Source organism: Gossypium arboreum, chromosome 8 (assembly GCF_025698485.1).
Source record: "Gossypium arboreum isolate Shixiya-1 chromosome 8, ASM2569848v2, whole genome shotgun sequence".
NCBI lineage: Eukaryota > Viridiplantae > Streptophyta > Magnoliopsida > Malvales > Malvaceae > Gossypium > Gossypium arboreum.
The window spans coordinates 129934023-129956895 of record NC_069077.1 but is presented as its reverse complement, the minus strand read 5'-3'; the positions used below and the strand labels follow the sequence as shown (position 1 = coordinate 129956895).

The window sequence follows — 22873 nt, the reverse complement described above, 5'->3', positions numbered from 1 at the left end:
TAAGATGAAGGCCAAAATCACTGCCGAATCGTGCTAAAGCATAGATATATTTGTTCCAATTCAAAGAACATACTTTAATGTTTTAGAATTGACGAGAATGAAAACATCATGCATTAAATTAATAAAAAAAGAGCTCTTTTATGGTAACAAATAGTAGAATACTACTAAAGCTTGATTGTTGACTGGAAAGTCGAAACTAGACAGGAATAGCTTCGTAACTACGCTGTGGTACCTTCTTGAAGAGCGCCCAAGCCAGATCAAGGTATAGGGGAAACTGCGCTATGGCAAACAGCGTCACCGGCAGGCAAGTCACTGCATATACCGGAAATGCCGCGTATTTCAACTTATCTTTCAATATAAAGAAATGTCCTGCGCAAAACGATACTAGCACCGACGCGATCGACACGAACAGCGACGTCAGCCCCAGCAACAGCTTTCGCGGCAAATCTATGCCGAAATCCCTCTCTTGGTACCTAGACGTCAATATCGACAAGAACATTACCACCGCGGTCACAGAGAAGCAGAGAGCTATGAGAGACGAGATGGCGAAGACGTCGAACGCCGGATGGTTTTCCAAAGTTGGTTTCCCGCTCTCCGATTTCACCCCGCCCGGAACGGTGGTCGATGTGGCGAATGCCACGGTTGCGATCAATGCTGCTACAACGGAGCACGACTCGGAGGTGTTGGTTAGCCATTCGCCGCCCTTGTCGACCAGTTGTTTGTGTGTGTCGGTGAATATGTCCTTCGGGGTCTTGTTCTCCTTGTTATAACGAGCGAAGAAGTGGATCGGCATGGAATGCTTGACAAACTGAAGAAACACCCATGGTTCAAAAATCAAATGTAAGTTTTTTATTATTACCCATTGCTGATTTAAACTTATGTGAACATAGCAATTACCTCGTACCACTTAATTTCCCATTGCATTTGTAAAGCAGCACCAGGGATGAGCCAAGGCTTATGGTCACCAAGCATCGCGGCGAGGTGCAATGCACTATTCCCCTTCTCATCCACCGCTCGGAAAACACTGTCTTTCATTATATTTTTCTTAAGCAAGAGCTGGTAAACGTGAGGTTGCCGATTCTCCACCGCCAGCAACACTATGTTCTTGTTTTCCGAATTCATTTCATGGATTGCAACTGGGAAACGTTGTAGGATTTGATCCACCATCTCTGTGATTCCACTCTTTGCAGCTATTAGTATGGGTGTCTCTCGTTTTGCCACTTCTTTAGTTTTCTTCTTCTCTCCTGCTAGTTTAGTTAATTTTTCCAGTGTTCAACAAATTGAAATCAATAAATTACTTTACAAGCTTGATACATGTGCCACTAGTATTTTATATTTTACCTTCCAAAGTTTTTCCCTTGCTTTGGTCACGTTGTTTAGCTGGGTCTGAATCATCAATAAGCATTTTAATGTCACCATCTTCAGTGAATTCATAAGGCTTTATCTCATCGGCATCATATAATGATAGCTGAGGTCTACATCCATTGTCTTCATACTGGTAAATAGAAACATGTTGTAGAAGCTGATTCATGACCTGAACTGCCCAAGTATGCTTCTGTTTCTTCTCCCTTAACTTCCTAATTCTCCGTGATCCTTATAAACATGCAGCATTAATGAATTATCAAAGAGATGTTATGATTAGTAAGCGAGTAAAAGAGACCCGAAATCCAGTCTAGCTCGACCTACCTAATCCTAGTATAACCATCATTGCTTTGGATAACAGTTTGACAAAATCAACTAAGGTAACATAATTGGAAGGAAAGAATTGATGTCCATCTCCATGGCGTCTTCCGTCCTCTGTACAAGTAAGTTACAAGACAAGATTATTTCATTAGATGCCTGCAAACCGCAGGGTGGTTAAACAGAGTTAAACATGTAGATGTTGCTGATTTATGGTTATGGTACTGTTAAACATGTGTTTTTTTGGTAAGAATGGCTACCACATAATGATGTTGATTTAACGTTTAGTAGAGTAATATTAGAAGACAGCCTGTTATCTCTTTCCTTTGTGATTTCCTGCTGAGGTGTGTGGGTGATTTCAAGGTGTTGGGTTTCTTAATTTGATCTTATGCATTTTGTTTTGTGGTTTCGATGCTTTCTCCATCATTGATGTTCACTATGGACTTTTGCCACAATATCAACATATGGCAGGCTAAACAAATATTTGGAGGTTTAGAAACTACAATAGGTCCTATTGCATCATAGTATTTGGAGTCAAAATCAGAAAAATATTTCTATGCAATGCAGCTAATAAGTAACACATAAGATCCCAGTTCCTAGTTGTTTATTTGGTGTCTAATTTAGATATCCATGTTCAAAACCCTTTGATCTTAGGATCAAATTCTTAATGTATCGTTTCTCATAATGACTAATAGATTCGAATGATTGTTATTCCACAGATCCATCAGGAAAAAGAGTAGACAACGGATTGCTCACCTTTCGGTACTGTCTCAGAGGTGACATTAGGAGCTTCAATATTTTCATCCGAACCTCCTCCTTGGTTTGTCTTCCGTGAACTTCGTTTTGTCACTGGAAAATGTAATAACATTGAAGTGTCCAAAAGATGAAATGGGAAATAGTAATACTTGAATGGAACTTAAAAATAGCATCCCCGATGTCACATTGTTCTATTAGTCTCCTTAGCTTACCTACTTGAACCAGCTGCTTTAGTAGGTGAAATAAGTGCATGCATGTTTGGTAATTGCCAGGATAACTAATTCTCATCTTTTCCTTGGATTGACCTTTGCTTGAAGATTGTTTGAATGAAGTTTCCACCTTAAGCGGTTCCACAATTATACCTTCCAAATAAAAATCCATTTGTTCACAGTAGTAATGTTTGGTCTCTTGAAGTTACAAATTTTAAGCTTTTGACAATGAAAAATATGAATTATTTTTGTGTTTTATGAAAGTTAAAACTATCGACTAGCACTTACAATTATAGATAAGATGGCTGCAACGACCAAGATGGCTACCGCTTCTGAAGGCAGTAGGGTTGCTAGCCAAGAGATGCAGGGCTGATATCCCATTCTCGTTTACGTAGTTGACAAGATCTTCATAAAGGTAAATGATTTGAAATGCCAAATCTGTGAATCACAATATAGTTAATACAATGTAGTTTATGCTAATATGTTTGAGAAAAGAATTTGGGAAATTCTTACCAAAATAGTCTCCAGATATGGCACAGTGGAGAACATTTTCACCATCCTTTCTTCTACAGTAAGAATAGCCTTCTTCTTGGCTTTGACAGTAAGAGTTAAGACAAAGGAAAGCCTCTTTCTTGCCATAAAGAGCTGCCATGAATTGCGGGGTTTCTCCGACGTTGTTTCGGATTTCAAGCAATGATGAGTCTACTCGCAATATGGATTGGCACATCCTTACATTCCCTAGTGAAGCCGCAGCATGCAGAGGAGTATTCCCGTGCTCGTTTCTGATTTCCAGTGCTTTCCTGCGTTCGCTCTGCGCCGAAATCAACTCCACTAGCTGTTCTACAATGTCTTCTTGGACGTTGGAGACGGCAATGTGCAACGCGGTATCACCTGATCTAATGATCTTGGCCACATGTACTGACGGATTGTTCTTGTATATTCTTATAACAGTGTTCCATTCACCTTTCATGGCACATTTGAACAGTTCTTTCTCTTCACTAATAGCCTCCATTTCTTTTCTTCCTCTTCGGATCGGAAGCTGAAGTAGAGACACAGGTACATTAATATGATTGAAAAGTACTGCATTGATTATTATTATTATTATTATTATTATTATTATTATTATTATTATTATTTTTTGGCTTTTGAAAGGATATATTGCTGTCCATTAAAATCAATGGAAAGTACAGCAAAAGTGAAAGAACGGAAGGTTAAAGGTCATTCCATTTGCAAGAAAGGAATAATTTAGAGACTTGAGGGAAACAAATTTGTACAAGGACGTAGCTACTCCCAGTCTTCGTTTATCTTCAAATATTTTTATTGAATGGTCCACAAATTTGTTATTGCATGGAAGCTTATTACATTGCAAAACCAAAGGACCACTGTGCAAGACTCGTATAAATTTCGCAGTGAACAAAAAAAGCTTCCCCATGATTATAACCCTTATTATATTCATAATCCTCTATTTGGCCCTACTTTATAAAAATGCTTATTTTTCTATCTATTTATCTTTTCGTCTCTTTTAATTATTAAACTTGTATTTTCATCATACCACTCCAAAACGGACATATTGACATTTAATTAATTTTTAAAATTTAAAAATTCAAAAATATATAAAAATTATTTTTAAAAATTAAAATCATTAAAATCATTAAAATTTATTAAATATTAAAAATAATATTTTTAAAATTTTAAAAATTAATTAAATGTTGATGTGTTACACATCAATGAAGTTAATAATTGTTAATTTTTCTATATCTTTTGTGGCGGTTTGACAAAAATACAAAATCAAATGTTAAAAGAAACAAAAAATTAAATGGAGGATTAAAGTGACTTTTTTTTTAAGTTGGAGGCCAAAAAATTATTATACATTATTTATATTAGATTTTAACACAAAATATAATCATGTGACAAATATTTATAAAAATCAATATAAAAACTAAATGTGATTTTATTTGAAATAATAAAATAAAGATGTTGAGTGTTTTAAGTTAAAACTTATATTTTTCTATTGTTTTATATGAAAGATAAAAAATCAGAACACCATTAAAATAATATAATTTATTTTATAAAATAATAGCATTTTGATGATTACCAATTGAGTTGATGTCCCTTGATATATATATACATATCAATTATATACGGGTAAAAAGAACCATGTCCATTTGCATCTCATAGGTTTTGTTAAATCGTAGGTTGAGAGCTCGACCATTTTTTAATTGGATAAATTATCTTGTTCGTCATTTAACTATTTTTAAAAATTCTATAAAAGAAATAACTATGAAGTTTTTACTCAATTTGGTACTTGAATTTATCATTTTTCTTAATTTGGTACTTAAATTTGGTTTTTTTAATTTAGTACCTAAATTTATTAAATGTTATAAAATTACGTAAAACATTAACGGTGTTAAATTTTTTTTGTTATGCTACAAAAATATTGTCAGTTTTAGAGAAAATTCATGTTAAAAAAATAGGTATTCAACTATGCTTCACGAATGAATGTTAAATAAGAATTTTTTTAAAACCTCAAATTAAAAGAAATTCATTATTTTCAATTAATAAAATAATTAATTAAATAAATAAAACTAAAAGTAATTGAACATATAAAATACAAAAAATATCATATCATCTATCATTGTAGGTCATACATTGATTATTTCATTACCTCGTAAAAAAATAATATTGTTATATATTGGAGTAATTTGTAAAATGTTTGATAAGTACCAAATCGAATAAAAAAAAGTTTAGGTATCAAATTAGGAAAAAGAGTCAAATTCAGGTACCAAATTGGACTCCCAAAAAGTTTAAGTACCAAGTTAGGAAAAATGTCAAATTTGGGTACCAAATTAGACAAAAAAGTTTAAGTACTAAATTAGAAAAAGTATCAAGTTCAGGTACCAAATGTTATATTAAGCCTTTTATTTATATAACTAGATGGTATACCATGTCATGCATGGGTTAATTATATCTATAAATTAAAATATACTAAATAAATATTTATGTTTAATTTAAATTATAATAAATTAGGTAATTAAAAATATTAAAATTGTATACAAATTATTAGAAAAGTTTAGTTTTATAAAATTGTTTGTTTATATAGTTAAAACATATTTAAATAAATTTAATATTTTTTACATGGATTTAATTAAAAGTGATGCATGGGATGTATTTGTAAAGCGTGTAAACCAAAAATTTTTATATTGTATTTATAATAATTACTTTGATATTTAAATATTACTAAAACACTTTCACATTTTTTTAGTAAGTTTTGTATTTAGGAACTTTATATTATGATAATTTTTCAATTTGAATTTTTTTCGCAATTTCTTGTTGAAACATTTTTAAAATGATGAAAACAACCTTTTTATAAACTTATTGTCAAGCCCAATGAACCTTGTTCTTGAAAAAAAAAATAAACAATTTATTGGATTAGTCTTGGAAAGATCTATCCATATTTTAGGTAAATGGTAAATCCAAGAAATTACTAAAATTAACATTTTTAGGACTTTGTTATGGGATGTTTTATTTTTGCTATTGGGATTGTTTTCTTTTTGTTATTTCTACTAGTGAAACGTTGCGTTTAGTGTCTAAGTTCAAGTTAAAAGGTGTATTTTGTTTAAATGTCAAAACGATGTGTATGAGAAGTGTAATGGTGGGTGCTACTGTTTAATGAAATAGTGTGCATCATGCCATAGTTGTTACCTTAACGTCCTTAACCGAATTTCAATTTTCCCTGTAACTTCCTCCTTTGGCTTTTTAATATCAAAGGCAAAGGGGAAGTAATTATCCATTTAGTTATTGAATGAAATTCTCATTCCCTTCCTTCTTTTGTTGCTCTTTGCTTCTCTTTTTCTTCTCTCTCTCAACTTCTAGAAACTAGTCGTATCAAAGGTATCAAAGCAAGATGATCCTCAATGATAAAAGAAGGAATTACGGCTTGATTGTAAAAGGAGGTTAGGCATCTTTAATAGGAGGTTGCCACACTTCAAACTGAGTTTTTTCAATGGGACACCAGATTGGATGGTCACTTGAAGGAATTGAAGGATGATTTTCAAGGGGAGCTCAAGTTGGAACTACAAAGGTAGTTTGAGCATTATTTGAGCAATCAGACTTGCTCTTCCTTTACTGGGCAATCTCTAAATAAAGGGAAAGGAATTCTTCGTGGACCTCCACATAGTTTCCCTCCTTAGGAGACTCTACCACTATTTCTTAGGGTGGATATGGGGAGTATAAGTCTATAATAGCAAGTTTTTAGTGGTGTCGAAAATGGTGGTTTTGGAACTGTAACACCCCACACTCGAGCCCTACGCCGGGATAGAATACGAGATGTTACCACACTTAATCACATGTATACAATCATTTCGATGTCATTAAGACTTGGTCAAATTTAAAACTTTTTGAACTTTGTCTAAACTCCTTAATATGGGGCCAACGAGACCCCAAACATCCATTGGAAACCATTCAGGACCAACCCGGGTCCTTTAACTAACTTTAGAAAAATAACTCTTGAAATAGGGCACACGCCCGTGTGGAAGGGTAACACGCCTGTATGGTCATTATAACATGGCAGTGCTGATGGCCCGTGTGACACACACGGCCTAAGCATCTAGGGACACGCCCATGGTCATACCCATGTGAATTAAATTCTAAATTCAAACCTACATGGGTTTTCACACTGCCTGGCACACGCCAATGACACTCCCGTGTCCTAACCCGTGTCTAAAAACCTTGACATTCTGTTTCTGATGTCAGCATCCAATAAGGGGTACACAGCCAAGGCACACGCCCGTGGCCAGAGGCCATGTCTTCCACACGGCTGAGACACATGGTCGTTTCTCTGCCCGTGTGTTTACTACCATGCATACTGACTTGCAAATTTTACATGCAGAGGACACACGGCCAAGCAACACGCCCATAGGGCTGACCATGTGTCATACACGGCCTAGTGTGTCTACCCGTGTGGATAATATAAGGCTATCTACCAAGCCTTTAGCCACCCTAAAACACCATCTAATGCCAACTAACATATCAAAGTTTAACTTAATATGATTTCTCAACCAAACAACCACAGCTAAGGCCAATATACATTTCTTATATTAACCATGCCAACAATTTCACATTTATGAAAGACTATCTTGCATTTATATATAAACTTTCAATATTAGCCATTTTCCATGGCCTTATACAAAATGAATCAAATGCTAAAGTAAGCCAGCACATTTGGCCAATTAACAATGACACAAAACTCAAAAGTTAGGGTCATATACATGCCATAATCAAAATAAAAGATCTAACTATACCAAGTGCTTTGGATGATAGTGTGATTGGCTTCTCCGACGTAGGCAATGATCCTCAAGCTACTTTGGCGACACTATAAGAAAATGGAAAGGAAATGGGGTAAGCATAAAGCTTAGTAAGTTGCATGAAAATAAACATCAACTAATTATCATAGGATAATATACTCATAACCTTTCATAGCTTACTCATGAATACCATAAGTAGATATAAGCACAACTTACTCATCACCATCCAATACAATTCATATGGCATATACTGAGCCCATATCTCATACATTTCAAATAGGTACCTGTACCACTCACAACATGGTTCTACTTTTCTCGTTTAACTTAAACTGAAACTCTCACCGTTGAACCATTTGGAATGCTATCAAATATTCACTAAGCCTCAAACATAGGATATAATGCCGATGCCATGTCCCAGACATGGTCTTACACTGGCTCATCCATCAAGTCGATGCCATGTCCCAAACATGGTCTTACACTTACTATCGAAATCGAGGCCGACGCCATGTCCTAGACATGGTCTTACACTGGCACCTCTATACGTGCCGATGCCATGTCCCAGACATTGTCTTACACTGAAATATCTTGTAGCCGATGCATATACCAAACATGTCTTACCCTGGCTTACATCTCGAGGCCGATGCATCTCCCAAACATGTCTTACACTAGCTCTCGTTTCAATGCTGATGCCATGTCCCAGACATGGTCTTACACTAGCTCTTATAATGTGGCCAATGCATGTCCCAGACATGTTTTACTGTAACACCCCTTACCCATGTCCGACGCTGGAGCAGGGTATGAGGCATTACCAGACTTAAACATACACATTCATGCAAAAACTGGAGCATAAAATCTCTTTTAATTCAAAACCTTTCAAACACATGCATTCTTCCCTTATTTGGGTCTACGAAGCCCAAAACATTTATCGGAATTGATTCAAGACTAAACCGCAAACTTTGAAAAGTTTCACGAAAACTTAGAAAATTTTCCCATGAAACAGGGTCACACGCCAGTGTCCTCAGGCCGTGTAACTCTTTGTTTATGACGTCAGCATGCATATCGAACCACACGGCCAGGCTACATGCCCATGTCTCCAGGCCGTGTCCCTCACACGGTTGAGACACACGGCCGTGTCTCAGCCCGTGTGGCCAACACTTAGGCTATTTTCCAAGCCTTCATGTTACCTATAATCTCTTACAAACTTATTCACAACAAAGTCGCAAATCATGGCATCATTTTAGTGATTAAACACTCTTTATATAGACATATCCTTAACATTAACATGTCCTATACAAGTAATGCATCTACTCATGCAATACCAAGTCTAGATTCCTTATTTCATATTCATAAGACTTGTCATTTTGATGATCACTTTTACCATTATACTATGGTTACCAACTTATCCATTAAGCACTCATGTTCAATCATTATCACGTTGTGTTTATAACGTACAATTACTACATGACTATGACCACCTCAATTGGTCATAGAGCATACATCCAACACACATGTCATATTACTAACCATGCATGGCAAGCAAACATAATCACATTATAAACATTAGACATGACATGAATAGCTAGACTTACGAGCCATAAACAATATGAGCCACATCGCTTGGCCATATACATATAACTTAATATAAGCCAACACATTTGACCAAAGCAAAATAATACATGTCAATCAACTAGATTCCTATACATGCCACTCACTTGAAATTTCTAATATATACTTCATTATTCCAAAGGTAGCGATTTGATAGTGTAATGCTGCCTCCAACGATCTCCAACCCCGAGCTAACCTGAAAACACTAAAGGGAAGGAAAATAAGGGAGTAAGCTTTATAGCTTAGTAAGACCGTATGAAAATAATAAGCAATTTATCAACTTGCTTCTCATGGTAATACAACCCTATTTGCATTTTTACTCATGTTCCAGTCAAGCTATTTTCTCGATTCATAGTCACTAAATCATTTATATCTGGAGCTACAGAACTCCAAATTAATTTCTGATAATTTTCCCTGAAACTAGACTCATATATCTTCTTACCATAAAATTTTTAGATTTTTTGTTTAGCCAATTAGTACAGTTTATTCCTTAAATTTACCCTTTTTTAATTGTCTGATAGTTCTGACCCCTCTTCACTAAAAATTAATTATCTTATAATATGAGACTCTGATAATGTTCCCTTCTATTTCGATTGAAAATAGACTCATTAAGAATTATAATCATATAAATTATAACCCATAAATATTTTTTTACAATTTCAATTATTTTCTCAAATCAGAATAGGGGATTTTGAAGTTATTATGACTCTGTCTCACAATAATTTAAATATTTCATAATATGAAACTCTTTTCTAACACCGTTTCTTATATGTGAAACTAGACTCATAGGGATTTAATTTCATATTTCATTTAGCCTTTAACTCAATTTCCACAATTTTTGGTGGATTTTCAAATTCAGACTATGGTTGCTGTCTAAAACTATTTTAGTGTAAATTAATGATATTATGTTTATCACACCATATTAATTCATTTTCGCCTCATTGGTAAGGTTACATATTCATACATCATAATTATAGACCTATAATCACAAGGTCATCACAAATTCATTCTCATAGGCATGAATTACCTATTTACATCTTCACCAAATGTGCATCATAAATTGAAATCGTTTCTCATGAGCTTGGCATACATGCCTGTGTTACTCAACATGCTCATATTCATTCCTTACTAATCATATAACATGAATTGAATTCACGTCTCATCAATTTCATGTAAGTACCTGTACCACTCACAATATGACCATAACCTTTCTCATTTAGCTTAAACCGTAACTCTCACCGTTGAACCATTTGGAAAGCTATTGGATATTCATTAAGCCTCAAACATAGGGTATAATGCCGATACATGTCCTCGACATGGTCTTACACTAGCTCTCACATATCCGTGCTGATTCCATGTCCCAGACATGGTCTAAAACTGACACATCTCGTAGCCGATGCATGTCCCATACATGTCTTACATTGGCTTACATTTCGAGGCCGATGCATGTCCTAGACATGTCTTACACTAGCTCTCGTCTCGATGCAGATGCCATGTCCCAGACATGGTCTTACACTGGCTCTCATTATATGGCCGATGCATGTCCCAGACATGTCTTACACTAGCACACAAATAACCTGAATGTCATGGCATGAACATCCGAATTGTTTCTTAAGGTTCAACGGGAATTCTACTATATCAATATTCATCATACATAATCATTTCCACAACCAAGCAATTCATGCTATATCAATTTAAACACATATAATAACAATATAGTTATATTATTTACATAGAACTTACTCGTTTCAATGGAATATCATATTCCATCAAATCTCCAAGCATTCAATCAACACATAAATGTTATTTACATTTGACATCACTTTCTCATATACAATATCATCAACATAAAATTTAATACAATCACGGCAGGATGTATTTTCAAGTATAATAACAATGGCATAAATATCATGCTCATTTAATCACACAGACTTACCTCAAATGCAATTTCGGCTAATTATTCTCTTTTTGTCCTTAACCACGCACTTTCTTGATTTAAGCCCAAATCTCGAATTTTTTGATCTCACATGACGAAATTCACCCATTTAATCACTAAATAAGTTTGGACAATCAAAATTCACATTTTTGGCAAAATGACCATTTTGCCCCTAGACTTTCACAAAATGACCATTTTACCCTTAGGCCTGAAAATCTATTTTTATCGAATTTCCTTATTAGCCAAGCTTAACCGACCAATTATTACTCTTATGAAAACCCCAAATTTTCACTATTTCACACAATTACAACCTATTTTATAACTTTTACAAAATAGCCATTTTAGGTGTTTTCCATGAAAATCCTTTCACAAAAAGTTGTTTATTACACAACCAAGACTCATATTCTTCCATAAAATTTCAGTTAACAACACACATTATTTCATGGAAAAACCCTAAACTCTTAACCATTTTGTAAAATAGTCCCCTCAATAGCTAGATTAAGCTTTAGGGGTCCCAAAAATGTAAAAATCATCAAGAAAAGTCATCAAAATCACTTACTTGCAAGAGAATAACCTAGCTGAAAATTTAAAGCTTCAAAAAGCCCCTATTTGCTCGTATTTTTGGTGGAGAAAGGGATGAGAAGAAGATGATATCATTCCCTCTTTATTTTATTTTCTTTTTAGTCAAATAAACCACCAAATTCCACCTAACTTTGAAAATTGTCTTATCTTTGTCTCTATGGTCGGCCAATCTATATTTAAGGGTCTATTTGCACTTTAAAGACCTAAAATTATGGTTCTTTAGCTATTTAACACATTTGGGTAGTAAAACATAACTTTTGCCCTTTATGCGATTTAGTCCTTTTTCATAATTAAGCTCACAAACATTAAAATTAATTCACCAATTTTTTCATGCACCTATATAATCATGCTATAACACATAAAATAACATTAAAAATAATTTCTCCGGCCCTGGAACAGTGGTTCCGAAACCACTGTTCTGACTAGGCCCAAAATCGGGCTGTTACACTTACACTAGCGCACAAATGACCCAAATGTCATGGCATGAATATCCGATTTGTTCCTAAGGTTCACCCGGGAGTTCTATTATCTCAATTATCATCATGTATTTTCATTACCACAATTAAGAAATTTATGCTATAAAAATTCATGCACAATTGGCAACAATGTAGTTACATTATTTATACACAACTTACCTCGAATTACAAAATGTAGACGACTAGTTTGGCTTAGTCCACTTGCTTTGCTTTTCCTCGGTCTAGGCCTGGATTTTGTAATTCTTGATCTATAATGATAAAAATTCAAAAATTTAATCATTTTATTAATCTAGGTGCTCAAAAATTTAAAAATTGGGCAAAATGACCATTTTGCCCATAGACTTTTACAAAATGACCATTTTACCCCTAGGTTCGAAAATCGATTTTTATTGAATCGCTTCATATCTTAAGCCTAGCCGAACCCCTTTTACTCTTATAGCAACCCAAAATTTCCATTATTTCTTACATTTATCATCAAATTTTCAACTTATACAAAATGGTCCATGGTTAGGGTTTCCATGAAAACTACTTCACAAAAGTTGTTTATTACACACCTATAACTCATTTTCTTCCATAAAATTTCAGTTAAAAACACATATGCTTTTATGGAAAAACCCTAGACTCTCAACCATTTTGCAAAATTGTCCCCTTATTAGAAAGCTCATGTTACAAGGATCTCAAAAGTACAAAAATATTCAAGAAAAGCCCTCAAAATCACTTACTTGCAAAGGCTTTAAGTTGCTGAAAATTTTCAAGCTTCCATGACCATTTTCTTGGAGGAAAAATTGGTGGAGAAGAAGGAGCAAAAAAAAGAAAAAATGAAAGCCTTTTTCTTAGGTTTTATTTTAATCAATTTAGGCCACCTAACTTTGACTTTCTCATCCCTTTTTGTCCCTATGGCCGGCCAACTCTATTTTAAGGGTCTATTTGCCCTTTAAATACCCTCAATTTTGGTTCTCTAGATATTTAACACCCTTAGCTATCAAAATAGGACTTTTGCACTTTATGCGATTTAGTCTTTTTTCACAATTGGGCTTACAATCGCTAAAATTTATTCACCAAAATTTTCATGCACCTATATAATCATGCAATAACACATAAAAAAATATTAAAAATAATAAAATAGTTTCTCTAACTTAAGATTTGTTGTCTCGAAATCACTGTTTCGACTAAGCCCAAAATCGGGTTGTTACAGGAACCCTATTCTCCGATGATTTAGTTAGTAAATATTATTATTTAATATTTATGAGTCTGTTTTAGTATTATATTGAATTTTGGTATAGTAATTTTATTTAATAGATAGTTAATTGTGGTACAAGGACTATATTGTAAAAGTGATAAAAGTTAATCGCTATAGATTTTTAACCGCTAAAGGGATTATTTAAGAATTAAATCAAGGATTAAGTTGAAAATTAGATCATTATGAGTGCTATTGGATGGTTAGTGGTCCTTTTTATTGATTAAATTTGTGTAAATTATATTATTAATTGATAAATAATGATAAAACATTAACATAGTTTAAAATGTAAAAGAAAAAGAAAACATTCATCATATTTTCTCCTAAAAAACTCGATTCTAAAGAAGGGGAAAGACCTAGCTCACATCCAAGCTTTGTTCTTCAATTGGTAAGCTGATTTTTATTCGTTTCTTGTTATTTTTATGTTTTTTATATCCCGGGAGCATGATTTAGCTAGCCCGAAGACTATTTTGAAAGTATTTTAAAGTTTATAAAAGTTTTCATTGTTGCATCTTGAATCTTTTAGTACTAAATTGATAGATTTTGAGCTTAGATATGAAAAAGAACTAATTTGTAAAGTGAAAGTTATTAGTTTTGAACATAGGAACTAAAGTGTAAATATTTAAAAATTAAGGTTAATTTTTTGCAATTTCAGATATTAGAGGGCTATAGAAGGATGAAATTGAGATCAGTTTTAAAATTGAAGCTCAAAATTGAAAGTTATGATAAATTTAATTTTAGGGATTAAATTGAATAAAATGAAAATGAGGAATATCTAATAAATGAAATTGAATTGATATATAGTTATAGTTTGTCGTTAAATGATGTTTCAAATTGATAATTGAATTAAATTATGATTTAGATTGGGATTTAAACCAATCAGAGGATATTCGCAAGGAAGAGAAAATTGAGGATTAGTCCTTGATGCCTTATCGATTTTCATTTTTCCAGGTAATTTCATATGGTGTAATTATGTTTAAATCCTTGTGTATGTTATATTATGGACCTATGTATTTATTGTTAAACTTTGAATTAATTATAACTTAGTACTAGATGGTGAGATTTGGATTAAATTGAAAAAGTGTTAAATATGAATTTACATGATGGAATTACCTCGATGAAACTTTGTAAATGTATCATACACATGGTTACAAGTTGATTTCCGATAATTATAAGACCCAAAATTTTATTGCAGACTTGAATATACATGTGACACAGGTTTAGCTCGGACGAGTAACCTGATGTCGTTTTATAGGTTCAACTCGGATAGGTAGCCTTACATGTATATACAACTTCGGCCAACTATTTGATGTGCTGATAAGGTTTAGCCTAGATCGGTAACCTAACACTAATATCTATATTCAATTCAGACGGGCAACCTAAGGTTGTTTTAAAGGTTTAAACCGGACATGTAATCTGACCTTAACATTATAGCTTTGGCCAAGCTATTGATATGTCATTAAAAGGTTTAGCCCGGACAGATATCCTAACACAATTGGATATGATTAGCTCAGATGAGCATCAAATGTGATTAATGCTAGTGTATTCGAGTTCTTTCACGATGTTTCATACGGGTAAAATTATAAAATGCAAAGTGTGAGAATTGGATTACATATTGTGAGCTTAATGATTAAAGGTGTCAAACATATGATTTAAAGACAAGTTGAGTATACATATGTGATTGAAAGATAGGTTACTTGGAGTTCAAGGATATGAAATGCTATGCTTAGTAGTTGAATTCTATGTGTTGAATATTAGTTAAGCTCACCTTATTGTGATTGTGTTTTGGTTTGTTAAATAAACGTGGATTATACAAATTAGATTAGCTTATGTACTTGTCATGTGAGGTAAGTTAATTGTTTATATCCATATGAGCTTACTAAGCATTTCGTAATTCTTACCTTGTCACTTTTCCTTTTTTTGTATATTTTAACTTTGGAACGTGTTGATTGGATCCTTGAGGAGCTCTAATTATCAACCTTCGATTTAGTAGTCTTTTAATTATTCTGGACTCGGTTATGTGACATGTATATAGGTTTTGTTGTCACTTGGATGATGGTTGAGCTAGGCCTTGTAAATGTTCAAATATGGGATGATTGTGTCGATAGTATAATGAGATATATGTGAATGGCCTCTAAACATTAATTGTGTATGTAATGGCATGAAAACATAGTGATATAAGATGATGAATGGTATGCTTTGTTGGTATAGAATGAACATATATGTGTTATGTTTGAATGTTAATTATGATATGTTAGAATTATGGCTTGTGGAATGAATGAATTGTAGTATTTTGGCATGTTTTGGATTGATTTTATTCAGGTAATAATGTGTTCAAACGTGCCTTATAAATTTAGGTTTTTTTTTTTGGCATGAAATAAGATTAAAATGTATTGATAATATATTGACCCGGAATATAAGTTGAAGTTGTAACACCAGGGTACCTGTATTGGCTTGAAACCTAAAGAAAGTTAGGACTAAATTGAAAGGACTAGTGAATTGCCAAACTCCATCGAGAAATTTAGAAATTATAGTGGCCAAATTTTAATTACTTGGATCTTAATCCTTGATCGGTTAGGATGTAGCCGGTTGTTTCCAAAGTGGAAGACAAAATTATTAGGGATGAATGGTAGAGACGGTTGGTAAAAATCATGCTAACAGTGTATATATATAAGAGTGCATGGAGACATAATTTTCTCAATTCTATTTAACAAATTTCCACTCTAAAGATGTATATATATAAGAGTGCGTGAAGACAAAATCTTCAGTCGTTGAAGAAAGTTATGCATGCTGCAACAATCGTGTGAATTGAAGTCTAGTAGTGGAGAAATTGAGGAATTGGTAAGCTTTCTTACCCATCTGAACTCGTGGATTAAAGGAAGAAGTAGAGTAGGAAATCTTAAAAGCTTCTAGGTTTTAAGGGTTGAACACATTTAGTTTAACCAATAAATGGTTGTTATGCTTAGCAACTAAGACAAAGAAGGCTCTGGTGTTTGGATAAGCTAAGCTGAGGAAGATAAATGAATCCAAGTGAGTTTCTGTACTCTGCCTTTTTTGGTGGTTTATGGTGCTGAAATCTAGATCGAAATACCTTTTTGTTTGTTATGCATTGTGCTTAGGACTCTGGTTGTGAATGAAAATTGATAAATGGGTATGTTACGATTGTAGGCAAATGTTGTAGGAACAATTGCTTTCAGTCTATTAGATATGTTTCAATGTTCGAATATTTGGCGTATTATGTGTATGGAATGCATGAATTGCATGTTTTTAATGGAGGAGTATGGTAGGGAAATTATTAATGGGACAGATGAAGTTAGGACTTGAGGGATGAGAATTTCTGTTAGATACTGTCATACGATAATGCTGAGTACAAACCGTGATGTACAAAGCTCTACTGCCTTGCGGTGGGGACACCGCGATGTTTGAGCATCAATGTTAGGAATGGAAAAATATAGGAATGGGTGGATGAATAGAGAAATGGAATTCCATTAAGATACTGCCATACAGTGATGTTGAGTGCAACTGTGATGTGCAAACCTCCGGGCCTTATGGGGGGCACGTCAGTGTTCAAGCATCAAGGTTAAACATAAGATGAATCAATATCGATGGATATTAGGTTCTGTAGTGCAATACCGCAACGGCAATTAATAGGTTTTGTGGGGCAACATCGTGACAACGATAAGGCTGCATGGGACGACACCTCAAAAGAGGTTTAAGATGTAAGATCATAGCTCGTCTATGTCAATATATGGAGTTTATTTGAACAATAAAGGTTACAAGGTGTAAGACCATAGTTTGGCTACAACAACCAATGGAGTTCGCAAATACAGAAAACATGAGAAATAATGTGTAAGACCATGATTTGGTCATGTCAGCTTAGGTAGTCCATTGGAACACTAAACATGAGGTGTCTTCCGGGACATTAAACACAGGGAAATCTGTCAAGGTGTAAAACAAGGGGTCTCGCTAGGGAAGTTTGCAAGTCTGTATACCCAGGGAGATACCAAAGTTTAAAGTAGAAATTGCGATGTGATTGGTGCGATAAGTCACGAGAATGAATGAGCTTGGTGCATTTGAAGAACACAGACCATCGAGACAATGAGAGAATTCTCTAAAGGGGATAATGAACAAGGCCAAGGAAACATCCTAACCCGGTTAGGGAAAAGAGGAAGAGATTCTTTAAAAAAAGAGGTATACATAGTGTAGATCAAAACGAGTTCGTCAGGGAAGCTACGAATTTGATATGAACTGTGTGTATCTACTCCGATAGTAGTTGTAACACCCTCTAACCCTAAACCATTACTGGAATAGGGTTACGGAGCATTAGCGGACCTTTCAGACATATTACAAACCTTACACAAATAAATAACATACATATTGTAAAACATTCATAATGTCCCTTTTATGGACCCTTGAGGCCCAAAATATGTGTTAGAAGTAAATCTGGACTAATTCGAGTGCTCGAAAAATTTTTCGTGAGATTCTAAAATTTTTTTCCTACGCACAAGGCTCACATGCTTCTGTGCCAGGCCGTGTGGACTCAATATAACCCCTTTACAATAACCTAACCAACCCTGCAAATTTTAAATCGCAACCAATTCAAACCAATATCACAACTAATTCAATTTTAATATACAAATACATTTAAAAACATATCAAGATATCAACATGATAATCTATTCACTAAACATTCACAAGCAACATTAAAATTAGTTTAGAAATTTCATTCTATTCCATTTGAAAGTTTAGTATCATATGTGCCATTTTGTCTTTTTATCCTGTCATATGACCATTCAAAACAACACATGTCATCTTTTACAACCAAATCCACCATAACAAAAGTACATAACCTAGGTACATGCCACATTTATCAAAAAGAAATACACATCACCAAGTTTTTGAGGTCGGGATCAGCTCTGGATGCTGGACCAGAACATTTGAATTCTACTAACTTACCCACGGAAACAATCGTACGTTGAGTATGGTTATTCTCAGTGGTATTACATCAAATTATATAACAATTAATTCATAAATAAACTATTTCATATTTAACTTTCACTTTTTAACAATAGAAACTCAATTTAGCTATTCATTAATTTGATATTATATAACATCTCATTTGAATATCAATCACTTCATGAACCTTTGATTCGTTCATTTCCTTTTCATTTCTTAATTTCAATTCACTTTTCATTTTATAAACAAAATCATTCATTTTCAATCAATTTTGCTATTTCATTTATTTACTCGTATTAACAAGACTCAGACTTTTACGGATACACAGATCCAACCAAACACTCAGTATGGCACCCAGTGCCTTATCGGATGGTTTGAAGCAAATTATTGACACCCAGTGTCTCATCAGCCAAGTCAAAGTAAGTTGGTACCTAGTACCTCATCGAATCTATCCGAAGTAATATAATGACACCCAAAGTCTCATTGACTTGAGGTCAAAATATCCCTGAACACTTCTAATCCTATGGCGTGCCAACTATATCTGACTTAGCCCCGACTAGTTAATAAGGTTTCCAATTCACTTTTCAATTTCAAATTCACTTTAAATTCAATCACAATTCAATTCAAATTCACTTTTCCACTTTCTAGTCAATATTCGATTCAATGCCAATGCATATTTATCATTCAATTCAATTTCCATTCGATTCAATAATAACACTTACCTCATAATTCACTTACCATACACATACTTTAAATTTAACATTTGATAATAAATAGCTTGAATTATAGTAATACAAATCGGATATTTTCTCGATTCAATCCTCGTCCACTTTTTCCTTCCCTTTCTTCGTAGATGTCTCCGGTGTAACGTTGGCTACGAAAAATTAAATCAATTTAAAATTATTAATATAACACTATTTCACATCAAATACTTAAATTTCCTATTCAACTTTTACCTTAATTCCAATTTAGTCCTAACTATATTCATCCATTTTTCTATTTTAATTCATACTATATTCTTACTCAAATTTCAGCTAAACTTCAACTTAACTATCTAATTTTCATCATAAAACCGAAATTTTGAATTTCTTTCAATTTAGCCTCTAATACTCAAAACTTATAATCTATTTCACAATTTAATCCTTCATCCAATTCCAACTAAAAATTCGATCAACTAACTCCTAATTCATCAATTTGTTCAATATGAACTATGTCTAAAAATCTAATATCTTTCAAAATTTTAACATAAATCCAATAATACTTTGTTCTAAGACTCCAAAAACATCAAAATTATAAGAAAAGGAACTAAATTGACTTGCCAAATTAAGCTTGAAGCTTTAGAACCCTAATTCCCCCCCTTTTTTTTTTCTTTTCTCTTTTCTTTATTTCGATTTTGTTTCTATTCTATTCTTCTTTCCTTCCTTTTGTTTCACTTAATTTATTTTATTTCTTATATGTTTTATTATTTAATTAACATAATATTATAATAATATAATATAAAATATCTTTTACTTAAATTATAAGTAAATACATTTTATAATACAAGTGTACATATATATTATTACCATTACACATGTATAATTTTATCACCATACATTTGTCATTATTTTATTTATTTGTAATATAATAATGTTATAATTTAATTTTTTATAAATTAATATAATATACTTTATAACTAAATAATATATTTATATAGTTTTAAACATAATAAAAATCTAATATTTTTATCATGTTTGTCGCTTCATGTAATGCATTAGGCATAATTGCCTATTTATTCCCTTTTATTTTCTTTTGATCTTTAATTAAACTTTCACACCTATTTCAATTTAGTCCTTTTTTTCCTAATTATTCTTAATTCTAGCTAATTCACCTAACTAAAACCTAATTAAACACACAACTAGTTTCTAAATATTTATGAACTCGTTTCACTAAAATGAAGGCCCGATAATGTACTTTTCTAATGCCTTGAATTTTGGGTCATTACATTTCTCATCCCTAATAAATTTCGTCCTCGAAATTTACCTGAGAAGAGATGGGGATTCTGAGCTCTCATTGTTTCCTCCGGTTCCCAAGTTGCTTCCTCCACATTGTGATTTATCCACAATACTTTTACTAAAGGAACTCGTTTATTTCTTAACTTTTTTACTTCTCAAGCTAATATCTAAACTGGCTCTTCTTCAGAAGATAAATTAGGTCGAACCTCTATATTTTCAGTGGAAACGATATGAAAAGGATCCAATTTGTGTCTCTGTAGCATGGAAATATAAAAACATCATGGATTTTCTGTAACTCTGGAGGGAAAGCTAATCGATAAGCAACCGGTCCAATTCTTTCTACAATCCCATATAGCCAGATATAATGAGACTTAATTTTCCCTTCCGACCAAATCTCAAGATTTTTTTCCAAGGCGACACCGTAAGAAATAATTTATCATCGACAAAGTATTCAATGTCCCAACGTTTCAAATCCGCATATGATTTCTGTCTGTCAAAGGCTGCCTTTAACCTTTCTTTAATCTTCTTAACCATATCTTCTGTTTCTTGAATTAACTCCGGCCCAATTATTTTTCTTTCACTCAATTCCGTCCAACACACTGGTGATCGACATCTTCGACCATATAGAGCTTTATATGGAGCCATTTGAATACTTGATTGGAAACTATTATTATAAACAAATTTTACCAGTGATAAATAACGTTCCCAACCTGATTCAAAGTCAAGGATACAAGCTCGTAGCATGTCCTCTAAAATCTGAATTACTCGCTCAGACTATCCGTCAGTTTATGGATGGAAAGCTGTACTAAAATTAAGTCGAGTACCCAAAGACTCATGCAGTTGTTTCCAAAACCTTGATGTGAACCGTGGATCCAGATCGAAAATTTTGGATAAAAGAATACCATGTAATCTCACAATCTCTCGAATATAAACCTCAGCAAGCTTCTTAAGTGACCAATCAGTCCTGATTACTATAAAATGAGCTGAATTTGTAAGTCGATCAACAATCACCCATATAGCATTCTTTTTACTTGCTGATAATGGCAACCCCGTAACAAAATCCATCGTGATGCAATCCCATTTCCACTTGGGAATATTAATAGGCTAAAGCAAATCGGAAGGTACTTGATGTTTTGCCGTTCCTTGTTGACAAGTCTCACATTTACCAACATGCTCAACTATATCTCTTTTCATCCCCGGCCACCAATACAACTCTCATAAATTCTGGTACATTTTTGTTCCTCCGAGGTGTAAAGCAAACACGCTATTATATGCTTCTCGGAGAATCGACTCTTTTAGCTCAGAAACAGCTGGAACACAAATCTGATTTCAGAACCTTAAGCAATAATGTTCATCAATACTAAAATTTTCTACCATACCATTCTGTTCCATTTCTCTTTTCTTCATCAACTTGTCATCTTCTAGCTGTGGTGCTCTAACCTGATCAAACATCATCGGTTTAACTCTCAACTCAGCCAATAGACTTCCATCATCACTGATACTGAGCTGTACAAACATTGCTCGCAATTCAACTGCAGCTTTCCTACTCAATGCATCAACTACTACATTTCCCTTTCTCGGATGATAATCTATAACACAATCATAGTCTATAAATATAACATTTCTCACCGTATAGGTAGTGTCTTTAGATCTTCAATGCAAAAATTACAACAGCTAACTCTAGATCATGTGTTGGGTAATTAGGCTCGTGTGGTTTCAGTTGATGAGATGCATCAGCTATTACCTTTCCATCTTGCATCAATACACAACCCAGACCACTCAAAGAAGCATCACTATACATAATAAAATCTTTTTTCGATTTTGACAATGTCAAAATCGGTGCCTCAGTCAACATTTGCTTTAACATCTCAAAACTTCTCTGACACTGATCATCCTAAATAAAAGGAACACTCTTTTGTAGCAGCTTCGTCATCGGCAATGTTATCTTCAAAAACCCATTTACAAATCTTCTTTAATATCCAGCCAGTCCAAGGAAACTACGTACCTCATATACATTTCTTGGTACTTTCCACTGAACAATTGCTTCAATCTTTTTTGGATCAACTCTGATTCCATCTGCAGACACAATATGTCTAAAAAATACCACCTCTGATAACCAAAATTCAAATTTGCTAAGTT

The 22873-nt window shown here is 33.5% G+C and overlaps 1 protein-coding gene across 1 annotated transcript; it reads right to left on the bottom strand.

Annotated features, from left to right (window-relative positions):
• Positions 1-9: 9 nt before the first annotated feature.
• Positions 10-21799, bottom strand: LOC108468183 (uncharacterized). Its single transcript, XM_053032101.1, has 9 exons — positions 21559-21799; positions 3159-3725; positions 2934-3083; positions 2649-2798; positions 2437-2529; positions 1687-1797; positions 1342-1593; positions 898-1253; positions 10-808 (listed from the first exon to the last, which is right to left on the bottom strand). The coding sequence occupies exons 1-9, from the start codon at positions 21797-21799 to the stop codon at positions 197-199; spliced, it is 2532 nt and encodes an 843-aa protein (XP_052888061.1). The 3' UTR covers positions 10-196.
• Between the last annotated feature and the right edge of the window lie 1074 nt (positions 21800-22873).